Raw genomic sequence first — 12,251 nt, forward strand, 5'->3', positions numbered from 1 at the left:
CCCCTTTTTGCAGGAGCTAATTGAAGTAGACAGTGAGGTTGTCTTCGAATTGGCTTCCTACATTCTCCAAGTAAGCTTAAGCGTGTGTGTGTGTGTTGTATGTTTGTTTGTGTGTCGGTGTGTGTACCACAAGTTATTCCAGGGGCTGTTCTTTTCTGAAACCGTTTGAAGTTTTTCTCCAAACTATCTCCACAAGCCTTTGATCCTAATTGACGATGATTAAACTCACATTATCTACTGCAGTAATAATTGTGAGCGATTAAACTCTCATTATCTAATGTAGCTATCAATTTGACGTTAATCTGCAGTAACGCTGGGGGGTTTCAAATCCTAAAAACCTCAGTTGACTTTGGTAACACAAATTTTGGTCTACCAGATAAATGGTGGACAGGAATAGCTGTTGTCACAGAGAAGCACTTACGCTTCACAAATCCTCCTCGACTCCAGCCCTTTCTCTTTCCTGTCCCTTTCTCGGAGTAGGTAAGTCAATTAACCGTGGTTCTGCAAGGTCATGTTACACATAAACTAGGCTGAGTAATGTCGGTGTGTGTTTTCGGCCTCCGTGTGCAGGTGCAGACACACAGTGTCAGGTATCTGCTCCGTAACTCTTCAGAAGTTTCATTCCAGATGGTCGTTTAATGTTTCTCCTCCATTCCAGCATAAAAAAACTTAAAAGCACATTTTATGGTCACTGTTTCGTGCTCACATATCCACCTGTATAAAGTGTCCTATCATCTCTGACCTCCTTTTTCCCTTTTTTCTCTTTCACAGGAGGCTAAAGGTGATTTCACTAGGTATGTATACTCATAGTCATCATAGCTATTATGTCCTTTTAGAGGTTGTTAAAAGCAACAATGCAACTAAAAACTAAATATGCTAACGGCTAACAAAGTATCTTGACATGTTCAAAGACTGGATGTGGTTTATGGTCTGGATGTGGTCCTTTGCTCCCCTCTTGATCACTTAGATCTGTGCCTTTAATTTGATTTACCTCACTTTGTTATTTTTTTCCTACCAGTTTTGAGCCCTTCTGATTTTCTCTTTTCTGCGGGGTTATATTTTCATTTTTGACTTATTAGGGGAAGAAATACTAATTTATGTGCAAGTTTTATGTGAGCTGAGGACCTCATGTGGCCCTTCAGATGTTCATCTGTGTGATGTTGGCTTAAATGTATGTGATTCCTCATCCCTTTATTGTAGCACGAAAAACATACTACTACAGCCATCACCTTTGACCCCATTTCCGCCAGTGAAAGGAGTAAATAAACACAATAGGGATGGAATGTGACATACTCTGGAGACATTACTTCACATTCCTACCCTTTTTCTTCCCACGCATACACATAAATCTTTTTTTCTAAAAGCTCATAGTTCCTGCCCTTTGTATTTCTCGTCATAACTTTAGTTTTGTGTCTCCTCCCAAAATGCAGTTTTAAAACCAAACACCTGATTTCCTTTGTTAAATGCATATCATATTGTTCCCAAAGAATTCAGTAAATTGACTGATTTTCAGTGCGGCTTATGTTAATCTGACTACGTTTCAGTAATCTTAATTGAATCTTAGTAAAACAGCGCTTCATTTCTCCCTGCATTTAACAGTTTAAAGAGAAAGATTGGAACAAAACACTGTTTTTTAGGATGTTTTTCTGTACAGCTTGCATTTCAGATCGTTATCATGTATGATCCCAAAGTTGTGCACCCAACTGGTATACTTAATAAATAGCTACATAGTGAGTATCAGTCAATGCAGACGCACAGCTGTGTTCACACATTGAGGAACAGACGGGCAGGGTGGATGGATCTCTTCCAGGGCTTTAGCTCATAGGTTGTCATGTTCCCAGGGCTTTCCCCAGTCTTCCGAGGCCTAGGCAGAGGCCGGAGAGAGGCTGGGGGATTAGAGTTGGGTATTAAGACCTCCTGCCGCTGGAGGTCTGAAAACTGAATCTGGGGCCAAGTCACTTTAGCTGTCTGTATGTTTCCCGGTCTCATTTACTCTTTCTTAGTCTTAATCTTTTCCTGTCCCAGTCCTGTTTTTTTTTTTGTATCACCTTTTATCTTTCTTTATTTTTATTTTATCTTTGTGTCTCTGCTTCTGTCGCTCTTTTCTTTCTTCTGCTTCCAGCTGTCAGTGTCTACTCTCCGCAGCTGTTCAGACAGACCACAGAAGCATTTAGACCATGGACATTTACTCCTGTCTCTTAACCAAATGTCCCTTCTTCCAAAATGTTCTAAAGTTCATTTTAAGACTTGGAGAAAATCGTTTGTTTTATATTTAATTTATAACTTTTTTTAAGTTGTCCCCTTTCTGCAGTTGAATGATATCTTTCAGTTTTTGTGCGAAACTGTTGAGAATAAGTGTTGCTGATCAGGTCTGCTCTTTTTCTTTCACAGTAACGATGTAACTAGGTCTGACCTGAAAAAGCTGCCTGCTCTACCCACCCAGGCCCTAAAGGAGCACCCGTCACTGGCTTACTGGTGAGAGACTTTTACCCAGAAAAACCTACCGAACGTTTTATAAGTTCACTTGTTGTTTATCGTCTTGCTGATATTTTCCTCTTTTCTCTTTATCCGACCCCCCTACAGTGAAGATCGGGTCATAGAGCATTACAAGAAGCTCAGCGGGCAGAGTAGAGGGCAGGCAATCGTAAAGTAAGTGTGTAAATGTCTTATGTATTTGCACAGAGATAAGGCTGTAACGCCAATGAGAAGTCCCCCACATTTTGGCTGGTGTAATGTCGCCCCAGTTTGTGACTCCAGCAAAAGCATTATGTGTTTCAAACAACTGCTCTGGGGTCTAGTGTGGCATATCTCTACCCTTCACGCAGATGTTGAATCAGCTCTGTGACTACCTCTGCTGAGGGCTTAAAAGCACAATAACAATTCCCCCCAGTTCTGTCTTTGTACAGTACCTTTCACTTAGACGTGTGAGGGGGAATAAAGACACAACCATTCTGCCTTGAACAGGGGCTTTGTGTTAAGGGGGCTTATGCTTTTAGTTATGTTGGTCCAACATATTGAAAGCTGTCTTCCCTGTAACCCTTACATGTCTCTCTTTCTGCTCCTCACAGTTATATGAGCATTGTAGAGTCTCTACCCACATATGGAGTGCATTACTATTCTGTAAAGGTACAGTTTTACTGCTCTGCCGTTTCTTTTTCTCACACATGCACCGCACACCACACACATTTTTTGTTCACTTTGGATCTCTAATCACCCAGTTGGGATTTGCACACATGATGGAACTTAAATTTTTACTGTTCCATTTGTGCAGTTTTTTTCTACCTCTCTTTAACTTTCCCCTTCTTCCCCTTTGAGTCTTGCACAGATGCACAGCCATTCCTGAGTTATTTTTGTTGTGTTGCAGGACAAGCAGGGGATCCCATGGTGGTTGGGTCTGAGCTATAAAGGCATCTTTCAGTATGATTACCAGGACAAAGTTAAGCCCAGGAAGGTGAGAAAATGCTCTCTCTGATCTATCTACAGCACAAACTAAACTGTTCCTTTCTTCACTTTTTAAATTCAGTTTATTTCACCCCAAGCAGAGAATTTATTCAGGGAACATGTTGCTTTATACGGAAAGCTCTCTGTCTTTCTCTATCTTTTTTTACAGTTCCTAATCCCTATTGTTCCATTCAGTCATCAAATGTATTGTGTTTGCAAAGAGCACTAACAATGTTGTATAATTATTACTATCTGGAGATGTTCAGTCTTAGAATATTTTGCATCCTGTCCTTAGTTTATTTCTGCCTCCTCCCAGTCATTTCACTGTGTGGGTTATCTGCAAAAACAATTCTTACCTCACCTTTAACTTCCAGACTGGTTTCAAGCCTTGATCTCTTCCATTCACCTTTGTCTCGAAGGATGTTATTTGTGTTAACAGCATCCTTGCACACTGATTGCCCACTAAGACCCTTACTCATAGGTGCATGCACACACAAACAGATGCACAGTCTCAGAGACAGGAAATGGACTGAACACTGAACTCACCATCCTGACCAATACTTCCTGTGGCCCAAATGCTTTCCTGTTTGCCACTAACGTGTTTTGAGTGTGTCATAGTTAGTGCATTCCAGTCACCAAGCCTGAAATCCTGTCTCATTCAAGTGTGCTAAATCTAGTGGTTTCCTTGGTGTTAAGTAACCATGGTGATGAAAAAAAGGGAGTCTGTGTATCTCACAACAAAATCACCAGGTCATTCTGAGAAAGCTCTGGATTGGTTGCAAACTGTGTACTTTTTTGATATAAAGCACATGCATACACTGTACATTAAAGTTAACTTGTGCAGCATGAATGGACTGGTATTTATATATGAAGTAACCGATTTGACACTACCCATGTGTTTATGGATTTATATTTAGAAGTTCTGAGTTGAGCATTTCGGTTGTTACCGCCTTTTTTTGGAACGTACATTCAGCAGAAACTTCTCAATCACAATGTAGCATTAATTTTATATACATACATATATATATATATATGTAGGTTTTGTAGACTAAAAACTCACAATTGAGGCCATAAACTTATCAGGACAACATGTCCTGAAGTCTTAAATCAGGAGACTTTCCCTACAGTCTGTTTAAAACAATGTAGAATTAAGTGAAGTGAAAACCTTCCATATAGGTTTCCCTTCCCTCCCAATTTTTTTTTGCTGTAAATTTTTCAGGCAGGTAAACAACGGTATATCTTTGTCCGATGTAATTCCCATCAAAAACTAGAAGGGCTCTCTACTAAGACTGATGCTATAACTCACTTAAAAACCGAGCTGGTTCTTCTCCACCAGCTTCCATGGCATTCTGTCCAGTATTTTTTCAGCACCTTTGCTGAGAAACAAACAAACAACATGCAAACTATACCTCTGTCTGGACAGAGAAAACAGAAGCAGGGGCCACTTTTTGAGAAGTGCCGGCTTATCAAGCATTCAGCTGCCATAGGAACAGTCAGTGTGACTCAAGGTCCATTAAGCTTTGGTGCTGACACCCTGACTTTGTTCTCCTTTCGTGCTCACCCTCCCTTATTTCTTCCATGCATTTGAGAGCAGAGAATGAGTGAGATTGGGCCTCTTTATCATGTTTTGACTCAAGCTGAAACCAAAAACTGACAAATTTGTTTAAAAAAATATTTACATTTTTATTTCCATATGTGACTTTTAATTTCTATCGTATTTGCTGAATCTGGGTTTTAAAAATGTATTGTGCGATTTATTTAGGTTTTTCGGGGAGAAAAAAAAATCTCGCTGATGATTTAGAAGTCTCAAAACGCAGTTTGTATCACATATGACACACTAGGCATTAAGGGGTTAATAAAACATTACGTGTTCAGCTAAACCCCACTGAACACAGTGAAGGTTTGTTCAATAATCAGATGATAAAAGAGAGTTAGCGCTTCTTCTTTCCAGAGATGTGTTCTAGAAAAGACGAAGGTCATTCGAATGCTAGTAAGTGAGTGTTACCACTATTTTAACTGCAGGAAGTGCAGATTTGGTGATTCGTCAGCCCACAAGTCAGATGGATACCAGTAATCACTGACTCACAGTGCAATCCCTGTTAAAGTTTTCATTACTGTAAATCTGGGAGATGGAGGAGCAACGCTGATTATGAGACATTTTGGGCCTGTTGTCTTTGGACACAGGAACAAAAAACCCTAATGAATTAGAGAGTAGCTTCATGCTGTGGTGTACAATAGTTGTGCACTAAAAGTAGTTCTCTTTAATTAGTTAGTTTTTATAAGGGGAGATCCTGTTGTTTCTAAATGCAAGCAACCTACCACACCCTCAACTTTTTTTTATTAGTGGTTTTAAAATACCTCCTCCAGTCTTACCACATGCTAAAAGCAGACACACTAGAACAGTTCATCATGGCAGGGGTTCACAGTGGACCCACACACTGTTCTAATGCTTCATTAGTGTCTTGTGACTTGCTTAAGCAGAGATTATAGAGTCTGTTAGTTACAGACCGGGAAAAAACACTGTGAATTAAATAATAAGAATATTTAAGTTAAAAACAGCACATATGGTTCATCTCTTATGCGTTTCTCTGCATATAAACTTACATTGTATATGAATATATCACCCCTTCGTCTGTGTCAGCATCTGTTTGTGTGTTCTTTCTCTGAAACACTGCTACACAAACAGGAGGTGCCTCAAGTTTTGTGACAACTGGTGCACACTGGAACCCCACCCAAGGGTTAAACAATAGTTTTTGGGACTCCTAGTTCCAGTTATAGAAAAGAATACCTGGCTGCACTATAGTTAAACCGACGTAAGCTATTTAAACTTTCTATTCTTTCAATGGTCCTCTGGGAGTCTGCTACACCAAAGAAAGGCGTTTGCACTCAATCAGATGTGACCTTTCATCTCCAGTGGATGGGTGTTTTTGTGTGCAGACATATTGTGAGACAGACGTGGCTCTGTGCACACGGGCACCTCGTGTGTTTATGAATAATGACCAGTCACTTCCTCTGTCTGTGTCTGATTGTGCCATTGTCCGTAAGGCTTCTACAGCCAAATCGAAGAGGATTTATATCCACACGCACATGCCGAACCCTCAGCCTGATAACAGCAGCACCCGCTGGCTTTCACTGGAGTTCCTGAGGAAGAAGCTGCCAGCATGTTTTTATCAGATATTCAAGATATTAAGAGAAGAAAGTCTTTTTTTAATACAATAGGTTTATGTTAGAGGAGTACTTAAATAATCTGGTATATACTTGAAAGCAAAAATGGCTAAATTTAAAGTTCAGGGTGGCATGATTGCGTCTCTTTGTAAATAAGGTGGCTCAAACAGATTCAAATACCTTCTGCGTACATGTACAGCTTATCCACAAACATCAAAGTGCACTTTCAAAATTGCAGTAAGTCTGTCCAGCTGACAGTGAGGACAGTTTTAGTGGTCTCGTGCCTGAACACAGTTACAAACAGTTACAAACACCTATCTAATCTCCACAGCCCTAGCCCATATGTAGCCAACACTCACACAGTCTCTCATTCCATTTCTACTCTGCCTGCTATTTTTAGCAGCATGCTACATTAGCACTTAACACTCCATTGACAACGTGCAGTACAGTAAAAGTTTTGATAAGATCATCGATTTTCTTTCATCGTGCACTCACAGGCACGCATGAATGTTTTGGCTTTTTTTGTTCATAATATTTCCCCCCCTTCTCCCCCTTTCCTCCCTCTCATCCTTCTGTCCATTGTTTTCCCAAGCTGTTAAAATTCCTTGGCTGTGACCTGTTCCTCCCTTCACACCCTTTCTCCTCTTCCCCTCCCGTTTTCGTTTTGGTCTGCCTTATTTCTGTTCTCCCGTTCGATACTCGTTTCATGTTTCTGTGTGTCTCTTACAGCTGATAGATGCAGACCGTCTTGTGTTCTTAAGTAGCCGACACTCTGCTCTTTCCCAAGCACGAAACATACTCAGACTGTGAATGTCTGTGTGTGTAAGCAGAGAGGTCTGACTAAACAAAGCAAGGGCACTTCAATCGGCAGGACCGCAAAAAGCTTCTTTCCCCCGTATCACGCCCCAGACCCCTCATCACACACACACACACACACACACACACACACACACACACACACACACACACACACCACAACCGCAGCCCAGAGCAGAGCCCACAGTCCCTCAGGGAGGGAGGAGGGGTCAGAAGGAGGGGAGGCACAAACGCCCCCTCACTTTTTAACGCTCCTAGCAAAGCTCTAGGAGAGGAGGAAACTTAACTTTACACACTTTCTCTCCGCCAGCACAAGCACATGCTTACAGATGGTGAGCACCCACCACCTCAGAACTTTCAGCTCCCCTGCGCCTGGGAGGATTTAAGATACACATATGTTTTGGAGTGCGTCTTGAGGGAACTGCTTGCCCAGCTGGGTTTGGCTTCTTTTATAGAGGCACTGATGGTTGTCAAAGGGTCGGAAAGGAGGCAAAAAGAAAGTGAGATCTCCAAAGTGAGATCATCCAGTGCTGGGATCCTCTGTGGACACGACTGCCTGGTCTGGACCTGATCAGAGAGCTCCAGATTAGGTCCTCCTTCTCTCTTACCAACTCCTCCTTTTCAGCCCCGATTTTTCCCCCCTCCTCCTTACCCATTGCGTTTTCTTTCAAAACAAATTGGAACATACAGTGAAGAGACCCGGCTGAAAGCTGCGCGGATTTAATGTGAAGCACGTTTTTTCTGTGAGAAGTCCTGAAGAGTTTCTGTTTTTCCTAAATCTCAGGTGTTCCAATGGCGTCAATTGGAGAACCTCTACTTCAGAGAGAAGAAGTTTTCGGTGGAAGTTCATGACCCCAGGAGGTAAATTTATATCACAAACTGAAGCTGAGATTGAATTGATGCCGTTCTTTTCTAAGAAACCGTTTAATTATCAAGCATTCATGTCCTCTTTGTCCAGAAGTCCTCATTGGACGATCGTGATCTTAAATCAGTAAATTTAATGATGAATGTTCTTGCAATTGATCTGTGGTCTCAAGCCTAATATCTGGAACTCATAAAAGTCTTACATCAGTTAAGAAATGCCTTCCAGTAGCTTTTACTGTAAATTACCACTGCGGCCCAAGTCAGTATGTTGAGATTCAAATTCCATACTGCGCTGTACACGGAAAGAGAGATAGAATCTAATTGAGTAATGGCTGAAAAATTTGTCTTGGCAACGGCGTAAGATATTGAGGATGTCCTGGTGGAGCCCGCCACGGATTGAAAGGCTGATTATTAACACGCTCGTGCAGCCACATGCATGCAAAAAATACATACGCTCTAGTGCTCGCACACACAAACATGCACACATATATGTTAAACCCTTGGTAGTTGACCACAGAAGGATAGATGGCTGTGCGATAGCTCTTTTGTGGAGGAAGTGACCTCTCTTGTGTTTATTTAACATGGCTATATATGTGGAGTGTTATTCCACAGACAGAGGGAGGGAGGGAATGGGAGAAAAAGAGACAGACAGGGTGAAGCAGAGAGCAGCGGTGTTTTCTTTAAAGAAAGCTGTCATTAGAGGGAGCTGGTCTGTTGCTCAGCTACAGTTGCGTGTTTAAAAAAGGATGACTAAACAATGGGGAACATCGTGTGTGGCTTTGCAAAATGTATCTCTATCATGACAGTTCTCCTCAGGCTTCAAAAGTATCTCGCTCTCTAAGTAGCAGCACTAGTCACTGGAGCAGTCCAGTGGGAGTGTTTTCATTGCTGTAAACATGTAGCCATCTTTTTTATTCAGTGTATATAAGGAGGCTTTGTGTCCGCTCCTACTGTAGGGCGTCGGTAACGAGAAGGACGTTCGGTCACAGCGGCATTGCTGTGCATACCTGGTACGCCTGTCCTGCCCTCATCAAGTCCATCTGGGCCATGGCCATCAGCCAGCACCAGTTCTACCTGGACCGCAAACAGAGCAAGGTCAGTCTCTCCCACGACGTTTTAGTCAAAGCGTACGATAGATCTCACGAAATAATTACAATTCTACAAGGCATGGTCAGCAGGAGTGGTGGGTTAACAGTTTACAGATGTTTTAACACAGCCTGTCCGTGCTTGTCCGTACAGTCAAAGATCCATGCAGCGAGGAGTTTGAGTGAGATTGCCATAGACCTGACAGAAACAGGAACACTGAAGACATCCAAACTGGCCAACATGGGCAGCAAGGGCAAGATCATCAGTGGCAGCAGTGGCAGCCTGCTCTCCTCAGGTCAGTGCGTGTTCGCTGCTTCAGAGGGAAATAACCACGAGGGGGAAATACCCCGACAAAGATTCGTCTTTGTGCTCGCATGTGTTGATGATGAGGAATCCTGCTGACAACCGGAGAGACAGAAACAGCTGTGACTGGAAAGAGACCAGCGTTTCTGTGTTGAATGTTCTCAAACATATACTGTGCTCACACCACACCCAATGTCTTTCAGTATGTATAGAACACCACTCCCATGTCACACAGACTCATCCTCCAGAGGCCCCCGACTCCTCTAATTTTAGTGGGTGAGAGAATGAGAGGGGCAGAGGGGCAGTGAACAACTTTGCGTGGCCTTTAAAACAATGCTTATCGGTGCTGAACAAGTAACGAGTGTGACGGGAAGATTTGTAACAATAGCTAAAATTAGAGTTGGGAGGGAAAATGCCCTTTTACTCCCATACAGCCACATACAATGTGTTCCATGCTCGGAAATCAAGTGCAGCAATTCCATTGATGAGAAACACCAGTACTGTAACCTGATTCGCTACTACTGTATAAATCACTTTAAATTGCATGCATTAGTCCAGCCAAGCATAATCTATGATTAGCATGTACGTGACTACATGGTCAGCTGTTTAAAGTATTTCACACTTTACTGAGTCAATTACTGTTGCTGGGGAAGAACACAGTTCCCCTTTCAGTATTCGTTGTCTGCTTGGGCTTTTCATTTCGCCATTGATCACCTCGGTTAGATTTACTCCTTCCTTCTGTTTCTCCTCCACCTAGCCCTTGCTCTTCTCATATATCCCTTCCTAACCTTCCTCTATCCTCCTCTGCGTTCTTCTGTAGTTCTGTTCGCACCTCATATCATTCAGTGTCTCTTCATTTTGTCTATCTGTGCCTTGTCACTTCTTTTTGTAATTACAGTGATGATTTCTTGATGACTAGGGTAGATCTTAGTCGAACAGCATGAGCAGGAACTGTGACACATCTGTGACACGTCTCAACGGGGCTTTCGAAATAGTCAGATCTAAATTGTAAAGTCTTCATAAATCTTTCAACGTGCAGGCTTTTTTCCTCCAAAACAGTAGAAACTCTTAGTGTAATTTGGGTTTATCTAAGAATTATAGACAGCTGTTTATTTCTAACAAAACATTTTCACCAGTACTTTTTAGTATTTGCGTGTCCATCTGTCCGTCATCCCCACGTAAGGGGTCAATGAGAGAGCAAGAAACACAGTGTGAGTGGGAGGGTATGAGTTGTTTTCAAACAAGACTGGCACCACCTCGGGGTCTTGGAGATGTGCGTCACCGACTTTGTCCTAAACTGCCCCTTCCTTTAAACACTCACACACTTTCACAAACACACCAGCAAAACTCAGTTTCCTTATCGAAACGTTCCACTCACTTCCTTGTAAACATCCTGCAAGACTAGCAGGTGCACAAAGTATTTCTCCCTCTGCTTCAGATTCTGCCTCAGAACAGTACTGTAACTCCTGTCTTCACTTTATGTGTTGTTTGCACCTTGCAGGATCTCAGGAATCGGACAGCTCCCAAACGGCTAAGAAGGACATGCTGGCAGCGCTGAGGGCCAGACAGGAAGCTCTGGAGGAAACGTTAAAGCAGAGACTAGAGGAACTCAAGAGCATCTGCATACGGGAGGCGGTAAGTGAAAATAATTGGTTGAATTGGTGAATATTTTGAAAAGTGTAAATCCTTTCTAATTTAATTTCAGTGGTCTCACACTTCCTACCTGCCTCCTTCCTTCTGCTTAAATTTTTCCAGGAGTTGACTGGAAAGCTTCCAAAGGAATATCCACTGGATCCGGGAGAGGAGCCGCCAACTGTGAGACGGAAGATCGGTACCGCCTTCAAACTGGATGAGCAGAAAATTCTACCTAAGGGAGAGGTGAGGCCATAACTTCCATTTCTTTTACTGGCACCTTATCTCTCGCTCCAGTCTCATACTCCCCAAATAAAAACATGAGCTCATTTAGCAGAGTCAGCATTTGAAATGAATACCTAATAGTATATGTATTTGGCCAAGTGGTGTAATACAGCAGCTGGAATATGTCAGTGTTAATTAGTTTAGTGAGTTTATCTCCTCTTAAGCTAGCTGTAATGTTAATGGTCCGCACTGAACAGTAGTGCTGTTTAAGGGCTCTGTGTTATTCTGAGCAAATCAAGGGTTTCCTTAGGATTTAAATGAAGCTAATATCCTCTACATAATATTCTCAAAATGTAGTGGGATGAGGATTCACATGATAATAAAGTAACCGATTCTATCAGAATTTAATTTTGAAGTAACAAAGAAAACTGAGAACCCTGAAAAGCCACAATCTGAGACATCTTGATCTTGTAAAGTAGCTTTGTCTCGCTGCCGGTTTTGTGCCACGGTTAGATTTTCCAGAGCAGCAGAACTTCTAAATATAGCCCGGCTGGTTTCTCACCACAGGAAGTGGTGATAGTAGGATTGTGTGTGCTCCTGCATGTGTGCAGGCATTCATGTGGGTGTGTTCCACAGAGGTTTGTGTGCTTTGAAAAGAATCCAGGGACACGATATCACAAAAGTGCATCGCAAGCACAAACGATGTTTCTTGATCTGCA

At 42.2% G+C, this 12,251-nt stretch overlaps 1 protein-coding gene across 10 annotated transcripts in view; it reads left to right on the plus strand.

Moving 5' to 3' along the window:
• The window catches only part of frmd4a (FERM domain containing 4A), a 98,623-nt gene that overhangs the window by 77,157 nt on the left and 9,215 nt on the right, over window positions 1-12,251 (plus strand). For 8 of the 10 annotated variants that reach the window (XM_025908973.1, XM_005470858.4, XM_025908972.1 and 5 more), the window contains exons 6-16: window positions 14-70; window positions 772-794; window positions 2,392-2,475; window positions 2,584-2,649; window positions 3,069-3,126; window positions 3,365-3,451; window positions 8,207-8,283; window positions 9,240-9,381; window positions 9,526-9,667; window positions 11,177-11,310; window positions 11,431-11,553. In XM_025908973.1, the coding sequence (XP_025764758.1) occupies window positions 14-70; window positions 772-794; window positions 2,392-2,475; window positions 2,584-2,649; window positions 3,069-3,126; window positions 3,365-3,451; window positions 8,207-8,283; window positions 9,240-9,381; window positions 9,526-9,667; window positions 11,177-11,310; window positions 11,431-11,553 (993 nt within the window). The remainder of the gene's footprint in view (window positions 1-13; window positions 71-771; window positions 795-2,391; window positions 2,476-2,583; window positions 2,650-3,068; window positions 3,127-3,364; window positions 3,452-8,206; window positions 8,284-9,239; window positions 9,382-9,525; window positions 9,668-11,176; window positions 11,311-11,430; window positions 11,554-12,251) is intronic. The other 2 variants (XM_005470855.4, XM_019361530.2) reach the window with 1 other exon arrangement.

Source organism: Oreochromis niloticus, linkage group LG7 (assembly GCF_001858045.2).
Source record: "Oreochromis niloticus isolate F11D_XX linkage group LG7, O_niloticus_UMD_NMBU, whole genome shotgun sequence".
Taxonomy (NCBI): domain Eukaryota; kingdom Metazoa; phylum Chordata; class Actinopteri; order Cichliformes; family Cichlidae; genus Oreochromis; species Oreochromis niloticus.